General features: G+C 43.8%; 1 protein-coding gene across 20 annotated transcripts in view; it reads right to left on the bottom strand.

The window, feature by feature from the left end:
- col13a1 (collagen, type XIII, alpha 1) overlaps positions 1–20,925 on the bottom strand; it is a 203,537-nt gene that overhangs the window by 137,043 nt on the left and 45,569 nt on the right. For 18 of the 20 annotated variants that reach the window (XM_055502799.1, XM_055502800.1, XM_055502795.1 and 15 more), the window contains exons 4-7: positions 14,289–14,315; positions 8,764–8,790; positions 7,790–7,840; positions 2,825–2,860 (exon numbers count right to left, since the gene is read on the bottom strand). In XM_055502799.1, the coding sequence (XP_055358774.1) occupies positions 2,825–2,860; positions 7,790–7,840; positions 8,764–8,790; positions 14,289–14,315 (141 nt within the window). The remainder of the gene's footprint in view (positions 1–2,824; positions 2,861–7,789; positions 7,841–8,763; positions 8,791–14,288; positions 14,316–20,925) is intronic. The other 2 variants (XM_055502788.1, XM_055502806.1) reach the window with 2 other exon arrangements.

The raw sequence follows: 20,925 nt of genomic DNA, 5'->3' as shown, positions 1-20,925 counted from the left end.
TCCCGGTTGCAGGAAACAGGTCTGGAGGAGGCAGAACCAGCCACCATCCTGCCGGCGGACTGCGTGGTCGGGGCAGTGACGTGGGGAATCGAGGCACGAGTAATCGAGGCACGAGGCGGCCTGGTAGCTCAGTTGGTAGCGTGTCGACCTCGGAAGGCAAAAGGTCTGCGGTTCGATCCCCCGCCTCGGCTTCAGGTGTGTCCCTGAGCAAGACACTTCGCGCTAGCTCCCCGAGCGCCGCTCATGTGGCAGCTCACTGCTCCCCCAAGGGGGATGGGTCAAATGCAGAGAATGGATTTCCCCACTGTAGGACTATTAAGGGTTAATTTCTTCTTCTTCTTCTTCTTTCTAAAGGCAGCCATCCAGAACAGGCCAGTGCCACAATCTTGTCGGTTATTTGTACCTCCAGTGTTAAGAGTGGACGTCTTACAATGGGCGCACACATGCTGGATCAGTGGTCAGCCTGGAGGGCGCCGCACGGCGTTCGTGGTTGGGAGCCGGTTCTGGTGACCGGGGTTCCAGAGGGACGTCAGGGAGTACGTGGCCGCGTGTCCACACTTTGCCACGCACAAGACGCCAAATACACCTCCAGCGGGCATGTTGCACCCTCTTCCGGTGCCGCACAGGCCGTGGTCACACATCGCCCTGGATTTTGTGACCGGTCTGCCAGTCTCGCAGGGGCACACGGTGGTACTGACAGTGATCGACGAGTTTTCTTGGATGGCGCACTTCATACCACTGACTAAGCTGCCCAACGCAAAGCAGACTGCCCAGGCGGTGCTGGAGCATGTTTTCAGGCTCTACCGGTGTGGTGTCAGACAGGGGCCCCCAGTTTGTCTCCCAATTCTGGAGAGAATTCTGCGCGCTGCTGGGAGCAGTGGTCAGCCTAACGTCTGGGTATCATCCAGAATCCAACGGCCTGATGGAGAGGACCAACCAGCAGCTGAAGACGAAACTCCGGATCCTTGCCTCCAAGAACCCCACCGCCTGGTCCAAGCAACTGGTGTGGGTGGAATACGCCCACAATACCCTCCCGTGTTCATCCACAGGGCTAACCTAACACCGTTCCAGTGTGCCTACGGGTTTCAGCCTCCCCTGTTCCCAGCATTAGAGGAGGAGGTCCGGGTTCCGTCGGCACATGCGCTTATTAGACGCTGCCAAAGGTCCTGGCGGCAGGCTCTGCAGGTCATGCTGCGGTCCTAGGCAGGGCAGAAGGCGGCAGCCAACCGGAGCTTCGAGTAGGAGACAAGAATTGGTTGTCCACTAAGGACCTTCCCCTACGTGTTGCTTCACGTAAGGTTGCGCAGAAGTTCAATGGGCCATTCCCAATCATCTGGGTCAACTCAGTTTCTGTTCAGCTCGCCTTGCCTAGGTCCATGAGACACTGCATGCACCAGCCAGCCAGTGCAGGAGTCACTGGCCCTGCAGGAGGCTGCCAAAACAGGCTGTGGTGCTTCAGTCCCCACTCCTCTACTCGTGAGGAATGGGCAGCCAAAGCTGCCATGTGAGGCCTGATGCAAGGAAACGTCAGCAAAGCTCAATTTCATTTATTAGTGGTTTTGTGCATACAAGAATCCAGCCTGAAACCAGGGGAGGCCCAGGAGTGGGTAAAACGCCCCCCCCTTCACTTTCGACCATACAAATAGGGACATGGCACTACATATTTCCCCTTATCCCTCTTTCTTAAAAAAAAAATCGAATCTGTAACCATGTAACCCATGCAAAAAATCCTCTACAGGTGTGCATGTGCAGACATGTTTCAACCAATACAACAGCTATGTACCATAGTGACTGTTATTAAAAAACGTTAACTGATCAGAGGTGGTGGGCATCAGTGGTGCCACAGTTATACAGTAAATGTCACTGGTCTAGAGGTGTTGCAGACAACTCCTTATAGAAAACGGCTTCTGCCAAATCAAAGGAAAGCGTTCTCTTTTCTTTCTCAAAACACAGGAAATAAACTGCAAATAATGTTGGCAAGAGCGCCACACTCTCTCCCCTCTTCAGCCACCCTGGTACTTTTTCTGCGCTATGCTCCAGTACGGAACTTAGCTACAAAATGTAGGAGTATGTGTCCAAAAGCACCTAGATAAACAGTGAGAGGCATGAATGTGGCATTTCCATATGCACGGTGTCGCGAGGATCACTAATGGGAACCCAAGTGCTGCTGTGCTCACACAGGCTGCTGGAGAAGCAGACCTGACAGTTTACAAGCCAAACACGGCAATCGGTTCAACAAGGACCCAACGTGAGGGATCAACCTCACCGCCGACCCGCAGCCAGTGAAGGAGGGGCACGGCCAGAGTGCAGCGCATGCCAGCTAGCTAACCAACCCAGTAAGTACTGCACACACGACAGAGCAAACTTAACACAGAAACCCGCAACTCTCTCTCTCTCTCACGCACACATGCAAGCACGTACAATTTCCCCTAACACCGTTTGCACCCTGACAAGTCGGAGATCAAACAATCACTGAGTTCACAATAGAGAACAGGGTATTTTTCGTATTGGGAATTAGTTAAATTGTTTTACTTATAGTTTTGATGTATTCTTGCTTTATTACAGTTGTACATTAAATTGTTACTTTTCTTTATTTTGGCTATATAAAACTCAAATCTCAAAAAGTTAATTGTTTATTCTTACTTATAATACACAATTATGTTGAAACATGGGCAGATGAGTTTTTTTCAACTGTTTATGTTATTGACCTGTGATTTGAGCAGTGTATACTGTAGGAAATATTTAGATGTAACCAAGGTCCAGCATTGGAAAATGACAGTAAGTGGAATAATATAGTACATCATTTACTGTGTCAATGACTTACTGGAAATCCTGGAAATCCTCTTGTTCCAGGTTGTCCCTAAAAAGAAAGATGAACATAATGGGAGTCAATATTACCCAGTCCCTCAGTGATTGACTGAACTACACTCACTAGTGATACAGTTCAGTATCAAGCTGACTAACGGTTTGACGTAAATAGCTCATGTTATGATGTTTGTTTTTTTGAGTGACTCTGCGTCAGTCTGAAGAGGCCTTCAGCACATAACCAACTACAGAAAGCCATCTCCACAACCTGAGGCTAGCAAACCTGCTCACCTGCTCGTTTGAAGGCCCCCGGACCTTTCTGGTTTTGGTGGTGTTTTTCCCACCTGCCTCAGAGTCACTGCTGACCAGCTGGCACCAATCATCGCCCAGATATCAAACCTCTCCCTGCAGCTGTGTACAGTGCCCAACGTCTTCAGACAGCCCACCATTGTGCCACTTCCTAAGAAACTACCATCACCAGCCTGAACAACCTGTTGCCCAGACGTCAGTGGTCATGAAGACGTTTGAGAGGCTGGTCTTGAGGCATCTGAAAAACATCACAGACCCCCTGCAGTTCGCAAGAAAAACAGGTCAGCGGACAATGCAATAAACCTGGGACCCCTCTACATCCTGCAGCAGCTGGATCTCTCGGGTACATTCAGTATGCCAGGATCCTGTTTGTGGACTTCAGCTCAGCCTTCAATACAATCACCCCTAGAATACTCCACTATAAACTGACCCAGCTCACCGTCCCCAATCCCACGTGTCAGTGGATCAGGAGCTTCCTGACCAACAGGGGACAGCAGGTAAGGCTGGGCAGCATCACATTTGGCACCCACGCCATCAGCATTGGCACACCACAGGGATGTGGCCTCTCCCGACTGCTCTTCTCTCCTTATACCAATAACTGTATCTCAGGGAACCCGTCTGTGAAACTCCTGAAGTATGCAGACAAGATGACCGTTGTTGGGTTTATCCAGGATGGTGATGAGTCTTTTACACGACCATCATCCAGTTGGTCCTCTGCACCTCCACCACCTCTATTTGGTTCAGCCACCAAACAGCACACAGACATAGACTGCAGCGGGTGGTCTGGTCAGCAGAGAAGATCATTGGTACTGAGCTTCCTTCAATTGAGCACCTGTACCGGCCCAGACAAAAAAAACTGGTCACTGCTGACCCCACACACCCTGCATACAAACTGTTCAAACTCCTCCCTTCTGACAGGTGCCACAGAGCTATGGCCACCAGGACCACCAGACACAGAGCCAGCTTTCCCCAGGCTTTTTCTGAGCTGAACTCTACCGGTTACACAATACAATGACTCAATGACACAGTCTTCGTGCAATAACCACTGTTAAATGTGACACAGAAAGCTGCAGTTTATATTCTTTATTTGTTCATTTTTGTAAATAACTCACTAGCACCCAACAACCATCATCTATCTATTCCGTGTGTCATATGTAGCCACTTGTCACCAGGACCAGCCACCAGTCTTGCGAACCTGACTGGGTTGCAAGAGTGACTGCTAGCTGAGAAAAAGTGAAAAGCAGGGACAGATTATTTATTTATTAGAGTATTTACTGGCTCTGATGTTGGCACATTCTGTGGGCATGTTTCACTAGAGCTTGAGTGTTACTCTGCCTGCAGAAGCCACAGTCCAAAACCTCAGTCTGAGCTTATGGTGTCAAGAGGAAACACAAATTTACAACAGAATCATCAGGTTAATGTCCAGATGGAAAGATTTCTCATCCCGAAATTAGGGTCGTTTTCAGGCAGCAGGCTGATGAGTTACAGTACTTTGAACGCTAAAGCTCTTTTCAGAAAGCACAATGTAAAATAACCTAACTAACTGAATGGTACTCGTATGCAGTAATGAGTGGGAGATCAGTGCTGCAGGGTGCTGTTTCACCTGATGTCGACCATGTGGTATACTGCTGCTGCGTTATTCTGGACCAGAAAAATTCTGCTATCTTCCAAGCCTACCTGACAACCATGTCCAGATTATGATCAATGTGGTGAATTTTCATTAATTTTGAACAATAAATAATTGTTTATATAATTTTTGCCTTCGCAGTGGTAATGAGGCACGTCGGCTTGTTTTTGGATGCCCCACTTTTAGACCATCACCTACAAACTGTGTGAAGCCAGCATCATCAACTAAGGACTCGCCTAAGCAGTTTTGCAATAATCTAGGTGTCTCCCACCAATGCACACAATTCTTAGTAAATTGTAAAAAAGTGGCACATTGTATTTTGCCACTGATTGGATCACTGCCAGGATAGAAAGCTCAGTGGCCACTTATCTTATTGACATATAAAAATCTAAAATCTTAAACAGTATAAAGCAGGTATGTCTGAGATTAAACAATGTGAACGATATACTTTTAAATATAATAAAGTACCTAATGTAAGTAGAACATCCTCTCTTCGTTACTGACTAAATGTATTTCAATATGTCTCTCTCTCATACAAAATCACAATTCCTGGAAATTATAAATGTCCTTGAATTTGAACATGTGTGACAAATGACTTTTGAGATGTGATGGTTTTACCCAAGAGGAGGATTTTGTCATTTTTTTAGGAACATGCATGGCTCCAGCATTCAGCTACTCACGGCATAAAATAGAAGATCATTGTATTAGCTCATAGGTGTCAAACTAGCTCAGGGGCCACATTGAGGAAAATCTATTCCCAAGTGGGCCGGACTGGTAAAATCATGGCATATATAACTTAAAAACAACAACTTTAGATTGTTTTCTTTGTTATGATAAAGATAAAACATAGAGCTGGAGCCTGAAGACAGTGTATCCAAAAGCCCAATACGTGTCTCCATTGATCATAAAACACCTCAAGTTATTTGAAAATTGCAAGGACAAAGAACACACATCGCCTCAATGATTCACAGAAGTATGTCACAGACCTATGTCAGGGTTTCTCATGCAGCACTTTAAGTGGGGTTGCATAGTTTACTGTATTTGATTCCTAATACCTGGCATCTTTCAGCTTTCACCAGCGCATCAATATCAGGCCTCACGTTCTAGAGTAAGTAGCAGCCAACTTCAGCATGAAATTGAAGCTTTGTTTTATTTATGCTCATTACAGAGAAAACTTGCTCACAAAGATATGTGCTTCCAAACACAACAGTTTTGCAGCAAGGGCTGTCAAGTTGGGGTAACCTGGCAAGCGATTCTTATAAAATGTGTTGAAGCCACCTGCAGCCAATGTGTCGTTCAAATCAAAGTCACGCTGTGAAGTTAAATGATAACGGGTAGATCAAATGGGTTCACGGCGAATGGTGAGCAAAAAACTTTAAAGTCTTTCTCTAGTTCACCAAAAACCTGAAAGCGTTACCCCCGTAACAGTCCCGTTATTTTACATTTGATGCGCTTCATGTCTGCCACATGTTGGGTCGCACACACAAGGGAAGTGAGCTGCATCACCACCGGCGAGTTGCCACAATGACAGCTTCAATGTGAAAAACGTATGCTGTCATAATACTGCGTGACACCTTTGTTGCGCCTGCTCTTTGCCCAGTCATTGATGGCGCAGCATCTGTATCCAGGCTGACATCGCCCAAAATTTACTACACAGACCAGTATTGTCACTGTGTTTTGTGTTAAATGCATCGTAACTTCATTCATGATTTTTGCATGTTATCTTGGATTATTGTTACAGTATAATGATCTACACATTCAGACTAAGCCACTACCAAGCGTCCAGGATCATGCTCATTGCCCTTCTCGCCTCCTGCAATTGCAGTCAAAGGACAGTAGGTGCTATACACACCTCCACCCTTCTGACAAGTGCATTACCCATCTTTCCTCATGATTTTGTTGAGATTGGAGAGCAAAAAAAATGGGACAAGTAAAGGAGCTACTGTACACATGCTGCCTGTTGATGCAAATACTTCTGTAATTCATTCAGTTATTCTTAAAGATTTAGTGAGATACTATTAAGCATCTAATCTTAAATGATTGCTGTTTTCCTGCATGCCAGGCTACTCTGCTTAACATGTTTGATTCAGAAGAAGATTCACTTGAGATAAGATAAATAAGTGTTGTGTCTAATTACTGTGCAGTAAAAGAACGTGGCTAAGGTTTATGTTACTGTACTATGCCTAAATTTTTTACTCAAGACCAATTAAATGAACCACATACTGTCAAAGCAAACTCAATAAAATATTGTGGTTTATTTCTAGTCCAAGTCAATTTATTTTAGCCTCAAATATTGAAAACACGAACCTAGAAACAGCATATGTTTAATTCTGCTGATGACATCTTATGTTCTGCTTGTGATTGCAAAATAAATTGTCTTTCTCATCATTCTGCTTGTCTTCCAGCCATCTAGATGAAGATGAAAAGATGAAAAAGAAGTTCTATGACAGGGGTTTCAAACTCAAACCAGTCCCCTGCTAGCCTGCTGATTAGCTTGATCAAGGGTGTTCAGTCAATCAGCAGCTGGGTGAGCCAACTAACACACCTGTCCAAGGTAATCAGCAGGGAGAGTTGGAAAACCAGCAGGGACATGGGCCCGAGGACCGCAGTTTGTTTTGTTTTTATGAGACTACTGTGAGAAGTCTGTAGCACTTACTTACTGACGTACTGCCTTACTCACTTCTCTATCATTGGTTCAAGGTCACCATTCACACTTATTGAATACAGTTGGCATTACCACAATTTGCAAATGAGCTTCAAACTCCACACTTTTTAAAAAGAACATTTTTTAGCAGCTATAGACAAATAGAATATGTGGTTCATTTAATCGGTCTTGAGTAAAGAATTCAGGCATAATACAGTAACATAAACCTTAGCCAAGTTCTTTTACTGCACAGTACTTCTTAAGACACAACAATTATTTATCCTATTTCAAGTGAAACGTCTTCTGAATCAAACATATTAAGCAGAGTAGCCTGGCATGCAGGAAAGCAGCAATCATTTAAGATTAGATGCTTAATAGTGCTAGGGAGAGGTGCAGATACTTACAGGAGGCCCTCTTGGTCCAATGATTGACAGCCCTGGCTCGCCTGGTGCTCCCTGAGGACAAACACAAAAGTAAGACAAAACACCATAGCATTAAAATGGATATGCGGTTCTCTTATGTCGCCGGTGACAAAAGATCAAAGAAAATCAACACAATACAAGTGGTCAAAGACAGCAGATGTCCATAATGTACATCCTGTACCCTCACACAGTATAAATACAGTACCTTCTCTAAGTTAATGGTGGGCATGCACACAACATGTCTAGTAGAGCTTCTAGTAAAGAAAAGAAATACAGTACAGACATTTCTGTACCTCTAAAACTACAACTACTGCTCCTCCCCAATCTGCTCATAGAAATCACCACACACAGTGCTAACTGTAGGTTTGATCTTTTTGGTTGCTCTTGCTACATTAAGCATAGCTTCTATTACTTTTAGCATTTTCCTAATGCTAATAAAGTAAAATAGTGTGCAATTTAAGTGTGTGTGTTCTACCCCACCATCTGGGGGGATAAACTGGGTCTCCTGCAAAACATCTCAGTCTACTGCTCCACCACTTTTGCCCCCTGCCGAAGGCAGTTTTTGGTTCTAGACAAGCAAAGAGCTGGGGTTATTGTGTGTAACCAGTTTTCCAGACCAAGAGCTGTTTCCCAGCTGTTGAACTTCAAAAAATTGGTTTGATGTTCGAACTACGTACATTCACATACATTTAAAAACAGTGCTGTTATGCTCTGTTTTTGTAATTTACGAGGCAACAATTTCAGCCTAAAATAATTGTGCTCTGTTTGGCTTATGTGGCCTCATTCCACCTGGGCACACAGTACAGCCATCTACGGACAAACTTCACCTCACACACTCTCCAGACCATAAGTTATACTAAACCAAAGGAGGAATACAATGAGCGTGGTTACCGTAACCTTTTACTGGTCATACCGTATATTGCATGTTACAGAGTGATACATTCTTCTAAGCTTACCTTCTCCCCTGTGTGTCCTTTTAAGCCCTGGGATCAGTTACAGCAGACACAGTTGCATGCAAAGAAGTGTGAAAGGAGGAAAGACAAAACAAAGAGACATTAAACCAGTGTTAGATACACACACTTCAGGACATGCACTGGGAAAATCATCAGCCTATACATTGTAAGTAAAACCTCATTCTGGGGTGTAGCATAGATGTGCAGGGCCACATTTAGGATAGAGAAATGCTTGTAAAAAGCATTTTAAAAGACCAGGCTGCTATTCTTGGGCCTGATTTATTTTCCATTGATGGCATACACAATTCATTACCATGATAAATTCATCACCACTAATGATTCATTCCCCCTAACAAATTCTAACTGAAAGTTACTTTCATTTAACCAGCAAGATGTTTTGCTAACCGGAATTGATAAGACAATGTACAAGAAGCATTTTACATTTGAACAAAAAATGTCCTTTTCCACCATATTTGTCGCTTCTCAACAATTGATAGAAATGCGTTTATTGGCTATTACAGCAACCAAAGGTTTCCTATAATTAGTGGGAGAGCTGAACAGCTCTCACACTATTGATATCTTCGCTCTTTATTAGTGGGAGAGCTGAACAGCTCTCACACTATTGAGATCTTCGCTCTTTATTATCACAGTGAATGCTGCAAAGCATTCACTGTATTGTTTTTCTAAGCTTTATTATTATTTTTCTTCCCCCCGTTTTTCTGCATCTAACTAGTCCCGCATACTTTCAGCTACAGAAACGATTCCAATATCAAAATGTTCAGCTTTTTAAGGAGAAGTGTGCTATTACTTTTCTCATTCATATGTTTCATATTTTTCAAGTTATTAAGCTTTTTTTAACTTTTTTTTTTCCCATTAAAATGAATGGGAACAACTTTTCAAATTCTCTTCAGCTTTGTCTACTTTCAGCTTTAACTACTTCTGCATACTTTAAGCTACAGACACCATTTAAACTACAAAATAATCTTCAACTATTCAACTATTAATCTTCCAGAAATCGTTTAAATATCTTTAATAGTTTCTGATTTATAGCAGTTTAAATATTGGGTGGTTTTTGGTCAATTTTCATCTTTTCCATTAGTGTGTATTGCGTTATTTAGAGTGCGTGATGTCACAGCCAGAGTGCGAGGGGACGTTTTTTTAAGATAGAACTTCAGTCTTTAACTTGTCGCTACAGCCACAATTTTTACTCTATCAACGTAATTACTTCACTAAATCGTAGTCATAATTGTCTTCTTTCTAATGATGTGTCTGGCTTTACCCTCAGACCTATACTTTAGTCGCTATCAACCTCAAAGCGCAGAGAGATCCCGAAATTCTCCCATAGACTCTAATGATAATTTTCAGCAGACGTCTGGGGAGAAAAACAGAGGAGACATATTTTGAAATTGCCACTGTGGCTACAAGCTTTTGTCCTCAAACATAAAATTCACACCATTTGCTCATTGAAGCCTTGGGACTCGTAAAATGAAATAATTTTTGTGATAACTATCATGGTTTAGCTGGAACAAGCCTGTTTATACAGGGTGAAACTCTGCTTTTACAGAGCAGAGTGAGCCTGATTTTCCCGCCATTCGTCTCCATGGCGACGGCGCAGCTGCAGATTTCACTGACAGGTCAAACTGCTGATGCTCAGTGTAGACAGCAGTTCCATGCATATTACTGATTACTCAACTACACTATTGGATTGTGTAGTAATTAAGCACACACTTCCTCTTAATCCTTTCAAAATAAAAGCACCAAGCCAAATAATTAGCTTTAATAGCAGTATTTCTGCTTTTAGATGGGTAATTATGACTTTTTAAAGATAGATTAACAGTTTAGTAATTACCCACACATGCTTCCTCTAAATCCTTTCAAAATAAAAGCACCAATGCCAATTATTAGCTTTAACTGCACTGTTTTTGCCTTTGAATGGGTAATTATGATTATTTAAAGACTAATTGACAGTTACGCTATTACCCCCACACATTTCCTCTAAATCCTTTCAAAATAAAAGCACCAATTACAATTTATTACCTTTAATGGCAAGATTGATTAGAAAATTTGTGGTTCTGAATACTTGCCAATCGTTATAGAGACTACTTTAGAGTTCAGTAAATAGCCACTCAAACCTATTAGGGTGCTTTTATTCTGAAAGGGCTAAATCTAAATCTTTTGCTTTATTAGGGCTATTCTTGCTATTGAATGATAAATTATGACTATCTAATGACTATTTTATAGTTTAGTAATCGCCCACACACAACCTCTAAATCCTTTCAAAATAAAAGCACCAATGTAATTTATTACCTTAAATGGCAAGATTTTTGTTTCTGACTGGTAAATTTCTACTAGTTATTAAACTATTACACAGGTAATTATTTACAAATACTTTCTTATTAAAAAAAAATTAAAAAGCTAGTCAGCTTATTTATGATTGTCAACAATGCACTCTGGTCAACTTTTTAATCTTTGATATATTTTTTACCCTGGTCAACTTTTGAATCATTGTCATATTTTAATCTTATCCTAGTATGACATTGGTCATCTTTTTAATCGCCATCTTTTGTCATCGTTTTATTCTTTGTCAACGTTTTCTCGTTTTCATCGCTTTGCCGTAGTCAACTTTTGGACGTAGTCAACTTTTTTGACGTCAGCAGTTTAATCAGCGTTTGTCATCGTTGCGGCAGTAGATCAGCTCTCCCACGTAATTTCTCGAGAAATTACTTTTTCTAGTTACTGACTAGTCTCCTTTAGAGGTGGGCTCCAACCCTTTGAGGTTGGAGAATCTCAATTTTTCCACAATGATGCCTCTTGTGTACACCGTGTCATGCTTTTTTTGGTTTGAATAAAAATAATTTGCAGGGGTATGAATAATTCCAGGCTGACCGTATATAAATATACTCTAGGACGTGATGCAGTTCTAACCAGTACTGTGACCACTGTACTGTGCCTAGTTCACAAGCATGTAAAATGTAAACCTTTTTAACCCTTTAATTAACAAAATAATGTTGAAAATTACCACAATAAAAAATTTAAGATAAAAGTGATTGGTAAACCCAGGAACAGTAAGTAACCATTAAAACACAGCAGCAGCCCACATAAGCTCCAACATGCACGCCAATAGTATGGTACCATAGACTGCAGAGACAACATCCCGGGTTCAACACCTGCTCCTTTCAAATACCCTCCCAGCCCATCAGTCGGTGCTGGGTCATTGTTTGGATATTATTATATTATATATTATTATATATATTATGGACATTATTTGTGTCTGCGCCTACACCTGCTCAATACTTCATACCATGGGAAACACCTGTTGATGGAACTGTGTTACAGTAGTTTAGTGAAGGAGGAGACGATTACAAGAGCACTATTGTTTGATGTCATGGTCTGGTCCTGTACAATGTTATTTCTGTTCTGTTTCTGTTCTGTCCTTGTCCTTTTACATGTTCTTCTCTCTTGTTAGTCACACTATGTGCCACATGCTACCTTGGAGCATACATACTTGATTCTCTGCAGGTCTAAGTTCTCAGTTCAGGCATAACTTTTAAGCAGTTCTGTGGTGAACTATGTCTTTTTCTCATTAGATGTGCAGAGTGTCAAGTCATTTATGCTACTAGCCTAGCTTGAGTACAGCAAGAATCTATGTGCAACCTCAGCTACCACTAGCCATGCTCTTTCTGTTTTCCATGTAAGTCATGCATTTCAGTAGATGTAAGTCGTGCATTCTGCTTGTTGTGATAGCCGTTAGCCATGCCTATTAATGTTTACCACAGTTTCTCCCTATATGCCATAGTTCCCCTTAGTTTTCATTCCCTTGCTACAGCCCCTTTAGCTCTCATTCCCACATCATACCTCCCCTAGTTTTTTTCTCCCAAGTCTATGTCCTTACCGTTTGTTGTTCTCTATTTAGTTTAGAATTGAGCTTAGTCCTTCTGGACCCGATTTCACATAGTATTAAAGCTGCCTGGCATCTGACCAGGCCTCTTATACAGTACCTTCTAGTTACTATTGTTTTAAATAATACAAAGTAGACCCAGTACTCCGCTACCGCGCACTTGGTTTATAAGGTCTAGAGGTCAAGAGAGACCCCTTACTGTGCGTGTGAGAGGGGAAGGGGCTACATATACTGTATATTATACAATAAATCTTGAAGCAGGAGAGTCCGAAGAAAATGACAAACTAGGAGCTGCTTTGGGTTTGGAGATGAAGACTCTATATGACAAGTGTCAAGCTCCAGTCTTCAAGGGCTACTGTCCCTGCTGGTTTTCCAGCTCTATTTGCTGATTAGGAAAGAAAAAGGAAGGAAAGGAAATTCTCTCATTAGTCCCATAGTGTGTGTGCCTGTGTGCGTGCGTGCGTGCGTGCGTATGTGTGTGTACTTATGAGAACCAAAAAACATTATTTCCTAACAAAGTAAGGACATTTTGACAAAGTGAGGACATTTTGGCTGGTCCTCATGTCTTTGAAAGCCTGTTCGAGAGTTAGTTATGTGATGTAAGGGAAGGTCCTCACTTCGATGTAAGTACAAGGGTGTGTCTGTATCTGTGTGTCGTGTGTGTGTGTGTGTGTGTGTGTGTGTGTGTGTGTGTGTGTGTGTGTGTGTGTGTGTGTGTGTGTGTGTGTGTGTGTGTGTGTGTGTGTGTGTGTGTGTGTTCTGCTGTCGCTCTGATTCCTAGCAGAGGTTATACGGTAAATAGAGCTGGATTCTACTTAAAACTCATTCTGGTCACGTTACACAGATGAACACTGGTGACATAGTGATTATCTGTTTATTGACTGAATGCACATGGTCAAGGTAATCAGTAGTAGTTGGGACAGGAGATGACAAGAGTTAAAAAACAGCAGGACAGCGATTTTCGAGGACTTCAGTTTGATACCCCTGCTTTACATAATGTGGCTGAGAGGAACCCACTGCACAAAGGAGCAGAGAACTGTGTTCACGCTTTTAATACAACTCTTTTCTGGCCATAGCACAGTCATGAAATATAGGAGACGGTCTTCAGCCCCTTCTGAGTGCCAACAATAGCTCAAGGAAATATGCTGCTCTACCTAAAGGTGGTAGTGGTGTGCCATTTAGAAAGAAAAAGTAAATAAATATCAGGCAATTGAAGCAAAAATATTTGTTTACCACAGATTCTATTCTTGAAGTATCTCATGAGAATTCTTCCTTATAAGAAAAGCAGACTATGGAATATGTCCTTTAAATGGACTCACTGGATTCAATTGTGACCATTATCTTTATAGAACTGTAAAAAGGACAGACTGTTGAACCTGTCCTTGTCTGTTTTTGTTTTGCTTTTTTATAGTGAGTTACTTATTTTAATAATTAAAGGACTACAGTAGTTAAACTGCATGATACTCAAAGAGCAACATTTGAATATTTGTTTTGTTGAGTTGTTTTCTGATTTTGACGTCCCAATTAGTACAGGTACACAATATCCCATCCAGACAGATTAGTACTGCAGTAAACAGCATTTCCACATTGAAGTACTTTATACAAAGACCCAAGTTAAAAAGACAGTTACCAGAAAGCCTGCTCGTCCAGGAGGACCCTGAAAAAGGGGTGACAGAGAATTGGTACAGAAATACTAAAGATTGAACCAAGCCAAAATAAAATAAATAGAGGAGACATAATCTATATGTTTTATTTTGGCGTTTGCAATGAACTGACAACACACAGAACATAATCCTGTCATAAAGTAACATGCCTATTTATATTCTAACCAACAGTCATTCAGTGAATTTCAAGACAAAACATTTTACTAAAAACATCATGCAGGAGTTGGTTTTAGAAGTTCACATGCTGAATTTAAATTAAGTAGATGAATTATATTTCTGCAAACCTTTGTTTAGCCTTAACTAACTTCGGCAAGCACTTTCCTTGCATTGTGTCACTACACCAGAATCTGCAATTTTTACTTGTGTCATTTCCTGCTTTATTGTGCTGACTTCTGGTTTTCTGTCCCATCATGTTTAGTGGTTGCTTTACCTCCGGTCACATGATTCACCAGCTGCTGCTAATCAGTAACCTATCATTGTATTCACTCCAGTCCTTTGCCAGATTGTTGCATAATCTCACCACTTTTCAGCGTTTCTCTATGTCCCGTCTGTACTTTTGCTGTGGCCGCCTGCTGCCGAACCTGCCTGCTACTTACCTGAGTCTGCGGACGACTTACTGTCATCCTTACCTTGCACAGTGTGATATCCATTCTGAGTTGCATTCACAGAACTTTGCCCACCGAACAATCCAAGGTGGCCTACGCGATGTCCCACCTGACTGGGGAGGCAGAAGCCTGGGCCAGAGTGGAGTGGCAAAATCAGTCCTCATGCATGTCCACCTTTAAGGGGTTCTCCAATGCACTAAAGCAGAATTTTTAGGAGAGACCTGGACGAGAAGCCACGCAGAGGTTGATTAACCTGAGGCAGGGCAGACGTACCACAGCAAAGTATGCCGTTTAGTTCCGCACCTTGGTAGCAGAGGCCGGTTGGGATGCCACAGCGCTGGGGGTTGTGTTTATCAGAGGTCTTCCCCCGACACCTAAAGGACTGTCTGGCAGCCCGCGATCTACCAAGTGAGTTGAACGCATTAATTGCCTTGGCAATCCAGATTTACCGTCAAGCCCACCCTTCACCCGAGCCACAGGAGACCTTTCGCCAGCAGAGGAGCCGATGCAGTTGGGCCGAGCTAGTCTTTCCGAAGCAGAAAGACAGAGACGGCCTTCTCAGGGGTTGTGTATGTATTGTGGCTATCCCTGACATTATGCAGTGGGTTGTCCGCTAAATGGCTAGGCTCACTGTTAAGATGGAGGATAGTAGCGAGCCAAACCATGTTGTGTAATGCCACCACCCGCTCCTTACCTACTGTCACATTGTATTGTAGTACCAATGCTGTCCAGCAGGTGTTGCTAATCAACTCTGGAGCCGACGCCAGCGTCATGGATGCCAAGCGTCATGGATGCCAAGCTGGCAGAGAGGTTGGGGATCGCCATGTTACCACTTGCCTCACCGGTGAAGACAGCAGCATTAGTTGGCTGTTGGCTCTGGAGAATTACTCATCACACTGAACCAGTATCTATGGTGTTCTCTGACTCTCACTCTGAGCAGATTGTTTCAGTTCCTGTTTCCCGACTGATGCCCATACCGGATCGTATGTCGTTTTGTACCCTGGAAGCCTCCAGACAAGACGATGCGGAGATAGAGAGAGTTCCTGACTGCCACCGTTATCTCCGCACCGTGTTTAGCAAAGCAAGGGCTACGTCGCTTCCCCCGCATCACAACCACGACTGCGCCATAAACCCTGAGACCGGGATCAGTTCTGCCTAAAGGTCGACTCTACCAACTCTCCCCTAAGGAGAGACAGGCTATCAGTAAGTACCTGAACACTGCGCTAGCCTCCAGTCTCATCCGCCCCTCATCGGATGGCTTCTTTTTCGTGGACAAGAAAGACAGGTCCCTCCACCCACTTATTGACTACCGGGGCCTCAACAACATAATCATATGGGACTCCTATGCTTTCCCTCTGCTGTCTTCTGCATTTGAACTGTTATCTGAGGCCAAGGTGTTCACCAAATTAGACCTCCGCATTGCACACCATCTGGTGCGAATAAGAGAGGGAGACGAGTGGAAAATGGCCTATAACACCCCTAACGGGCATTATGAATATTGAGTGATGCCTTTTGGTTTAACCAATGCTCCAGCTGTGTTTCAGGCCTTTGTCAACAGTGTCTTGGGCCTTATGAGCAATGTCTTTGTCTTTGTTAATTTGGCTGATATTCTTATCTTCTCCCGCACAGTAGAGAAGCATCGTTCGCACCTCTGGCAAGTCCTGAAGCGCCTCTTGGAGCACAAGTTATACGTGAAGGCGGAGAAATGAATGTTTCACGTACCCACAGTGCCATTTCTAGGTTTCATCATCTCACAGGGGCTTTCAGGATGACCAAGACATGGGTGGAGGAGTGACCAGTGCCACAATGCTAACGATGCGTGCAGCGGTTGCTTGGGTTCACCAATTTTTATTGGCGCTTTATTTGCAGGTTCAGTAGGATTGCTTCACCTTTCCATGAACTTACCTCACCTAGGGTTCCATTGGTCTGCTGAGGCTGATGCCACTTTTTGGCACCTCAAGCAGAGCTTCGTCTCTGCACCTATCCTGCACTCAGCAAAGAAAGGTTATGGGTTCTGGCTCGGGACATCCTGGACCAGACCCTTATCCGGGACTTCCACCACACTCATCTGGATATCCCCGGGTCTTCGGGGGTCTGAGTGAACCATGCTCCATGGGTTCTGTATTTATCCAACATTATATTTAACCTCCAATAATTACTCCAGTCTTCTGCCAGATTGTTGCATGATTTCTCTACTTTCCAGCTTTTCGTCTATGTACTCGTATCGTGTTCTGATCATCCGCCTGTTTCCTGTTTTTTGACCACCTGTCTGTACTTTTGCTGTGCCCGCCTGGTAGCAACTCTGCCTGTTACTTACCTAAGTCTGCCTGCTTCTTGTGTGTACCGTCACCAGTGAGTCTTCTTGTGTATGACCCTTGCCTGTTTACTGGATCTTGCCAAAGCCATTAAAGCAAGCTTATGCTTATTCCCGTGTCTTGAGCTGTGCATGTGGCTCTGCCACGTTAAGAACCCTGTCACATTGAGAAACATGTATTTTCTAAATACTAAGGACCCTAATAGGTTGTTTTTCACTTACACAAGAATCGTGAATGACAAGTCTATAACTTTTATTGCATTAAAAGTTGAAATGATTGTGCGAGAGAAAGATGATGTTGACGGGTGAGAAAACCACATCATGAAGGTAACCGTAGCCCCCTAGTGGGTATGTGAGGTAGAAGAAATTGTGGAAAAACACGATATTGTCCCTGTGTCACCACTACAAGGTTTACAGCCCATGGAATTGTAGGGTGGCAGAGCAGCGGGGGTGGATGAGATCCGTCCTGAGTACCTCAAGTCTCTGGATGTTGTGGGGCTGTCTTGGGTGACACACCTCTGCAACATCGCATGGACAAGGGGGACAGTACCTCTGGACTGGACAACCGGGGTGGTTGTCCCTCTTCATAAAAAGGGGGACAGGAGAGTGTGTTCCAACTATAGGGGGATCACACTTCTCAGCCTCCCTGGCAAAGTCTATGTCAGGGTACTGGAGAGGAGAATTCGGCCGATAGTCAAACCTCGGATACAGGAGGAACAATGTGGTTTTCGGCCTGGTTGTGGAACACTGGACCAGCCTTATTCCCCTTAGAAGGGTGCTTGAGCGTCTGTGGTAGTTTGCCCAACCAGTCTACATGTGTTTTGTGGATCTGGAGAAGGCATTCGACCACGTCCCCCGTGACATCCTGTGGGGGGTGCTCCGGGAGTATGAAGTCCAGGGCTCTTTGCTAAGGGCTGTTCGGTCTCTGTACAACTGGAGCAGGAGCTTGGTTCGCATTGCCAGCAATAAGTCAGACCTGTTCCTGGTGCATGTTGGACTTCGGCAGGGCTGCCCTTTGTCACCGGTTCTGTTCATTATTTTTATGGACAGAATTTCTAGGCGCAGCCAGGGGCTGGAGGGGGTCTGGTTTGGGGACCGCAGGATAGCATCTCTGCTTTTTGCAGATGATGTTGTCCTGTTGGCTTCATCGGGCCAGGACCATCAGCATACGCTGGTGCGGTTTGCAGCTGAGTGTGAAGCGGCTGGGATGAGAATCAGTTCCTCCGAATCTGAGGCCATGGGTCTCGACCGGAAAAAGGTGGTTTGCTCTCTCCAGGTTGGAGGAGAGTTCCTGCCCCAAGTGGAGGAGTTTAAGTATCTTGGGGTCTTGTTCACGAGTGAGGGAAGGAAGGAGCATGAGTTTGACAGACGGATCAGTGTGGCGGCTGCAGTAATGCGATCGGTGTATCGGTCCGTCGTGGTGAAGACAGAGCTGAGCCAAAAGGCAAAGCCTTCCTACCCCTCACCTGTGGTCATGAGCTTTGGGTCATGACCAAAAGGGCAAGGTCACGGATACAAGCGGCTGAAATGAGCTTCCTCCGCAGAGTGGCTGGGCGCTCCCTTAGAGATAAGGTGAGGAGCTCTGTCACCCGGGAGGAGCTCGGAGTAGTCGCTGCTCCTCCAAATTGAGAGGAGCCAGTTGAGGTGGCTCGGGCATCTGGTTCGAATGCCTCCTGGACGCCTCCCTGGGGAGGTGTTCCTGGCATGTCCCACCAGTAGGAGGCCCCGAGGAAGACCCAGGACACGCTGGAGAGACTATGTCTCTTGGCTGGCCTGGGAACGTCTTGGGGTCCCACCGGAAGAGCTGGAGGAAATGTCCAGGGAGAAGGAAGTCTGGAACTCAGCTCAGACTGCTGCCCCCGCGACCCGGCCCCGGATAAGGGGATGGATGGATGGAATTGTAGGATTGCTCAAATAGTGGATACAGAACCACAAAGAACCTCCAGACATGTTCAAGCTGATCTGCAGACCGCAGAGAAAGCCAAAATTTATGTGACCAAGCCACAATCCTTCTTGGAGACAAAATACTGCTGTTTACCATATAAACATTCAAGTGAAATCCAAACTTCATTTGGTGATGAGCAGTGAAGTAATTCCATGAGATGTCCTTCTAAAACTGTCCCCTGGCTTAGCTGGGGGGTGGGGTATTTGAAATTTGTTATGTTAAGTGTTATGTTAAGTGAGGTTATTGCGAAACCAGTAAGAGGTAGTTTCGGTTGTACCTCATTTATGTCACCTCTAATGTCTCCTGACTGGTTCTACACTGTCTATAATGCACTCCACTATTGACCTGGCTCTGATTTAATGCTTGATGTTCTCCTCAGTGACCAACTGGACTGTGTATACATTAGGCCTCTGCTGAATGAACAGTCCACCACGTGTTTCCTTACATATAGATTGAATACAACTCTACTTTTACATTATATGCATGAATGTACAGGTTTACATACTAAAGTGGCCAGTAAGTGATTCTGATGACATTAAAGCTACAACAACTGTATAAAACTACCATACAACAGTGCTTAATACCACAGTATTATGGAGCTAAATTGGGCCCATATGTCTTAAAAGCGAAATAAAACAATTTGAAACTAAAACCTTAAAGTGTATGCAAAGATTTTCAATTCAAATATATTTCAGCTTCAGTTTTTTATGTCTTCGAGTTTCAAGTACAAATTTTTTAGTTACAGTTCTTTTTTTAGATTCAGCTCTCTTTTTTTCACGTTTGGACTTTTGGGTCTACATGGCGTGTGGGGGGGCAGGACTAACACAGAGGATCTATCAAAGCGTCTTGTGTTCACGTTGCCTTTAGGAGCTGTGGAAACTGTGAAAATATTATTGCAAGTTTAAAACTACATACTCAACAATAGCACACCTTCAAAGTGTCATTTGACTCTTTCTATCTCAGTGGGCATGTGACAACCTTGCTGCAGCCGACATCCTGTGAATGGCTGCTTTTGTTGTATAAACAGGGCTATCACTCGCGCAGGTACTATGGTCACGCAGGTACTATAGTCCGCTTTCTTCCCAAGCCAATGCTGTAACAAGTGAGCTACCAAGCCACCAGGGAGAGACTTTATGTCTAAAAAACAGTGTATGTGCTACCATTTGTACTACATTATGTGCTAAAAATCTAAAGTACAATGAAACAGTTTGAGGTCTTTCACAAATCTATCTATCTAGATTAATTGATAAAATACAGAATAAAACATTTTTTCATATATTTGGGAACATACCAATAAAAGATAAGTTTGATTTAAGCAGTCACTCACAATCAAAATTGAAATACTGAAATGTGCCCATCCCAGGCTGGCCTCACACAGCCCCACAGATACTGCTTCCCTCCAAAACGGTGCATCTTTGAGTTCTGAGTTTATATGTAAAAAATTTTGAGTTCTGACTTTATGTAGTAAAAAACTTGTGTGTGTCTGGCTATTGGACATGGAATGTTACGTCACTGGGGGGGAAGGAGCCAGAGCTTGTGCAGGAGGTCAAGCGGTACCGGCTAGAAATAGTCGGGCTCACCTCCACACACAGCCTGGGCTCTGGAACCCAACTCCTTCAGAGGGGCTGGACCCTCTTCTACTCTGGAGTTGCCTGCGGCGAGAGGCGGCGGGCTGGTGTGGTCTTGCTCATAGCTCCCCAGCTTAGCCGCCATGTGTTGAAGTTTTTCCCGGTCTGCCT

The sequence above is a fragment of the Betta splendens genome, chromosome 15 (assembly GCF_900634795.4).
Source record: "Betta splendens chromosome 15, fBetSpl5.4, whole genome shotgun sequence".
Classification (NCBI taxonomy): domain Eukaryota; kingdom Metazoa; phylum Chordata; class Actinopteri; order Anabantiformes; family Osphronemidae; genus Betta; species Betta splendens.
The sequence above is the reverse complement of the archived record's forward strand: the minus strand, read 5'-3'. Positions and strand labels throughout refer to the sequence as shown.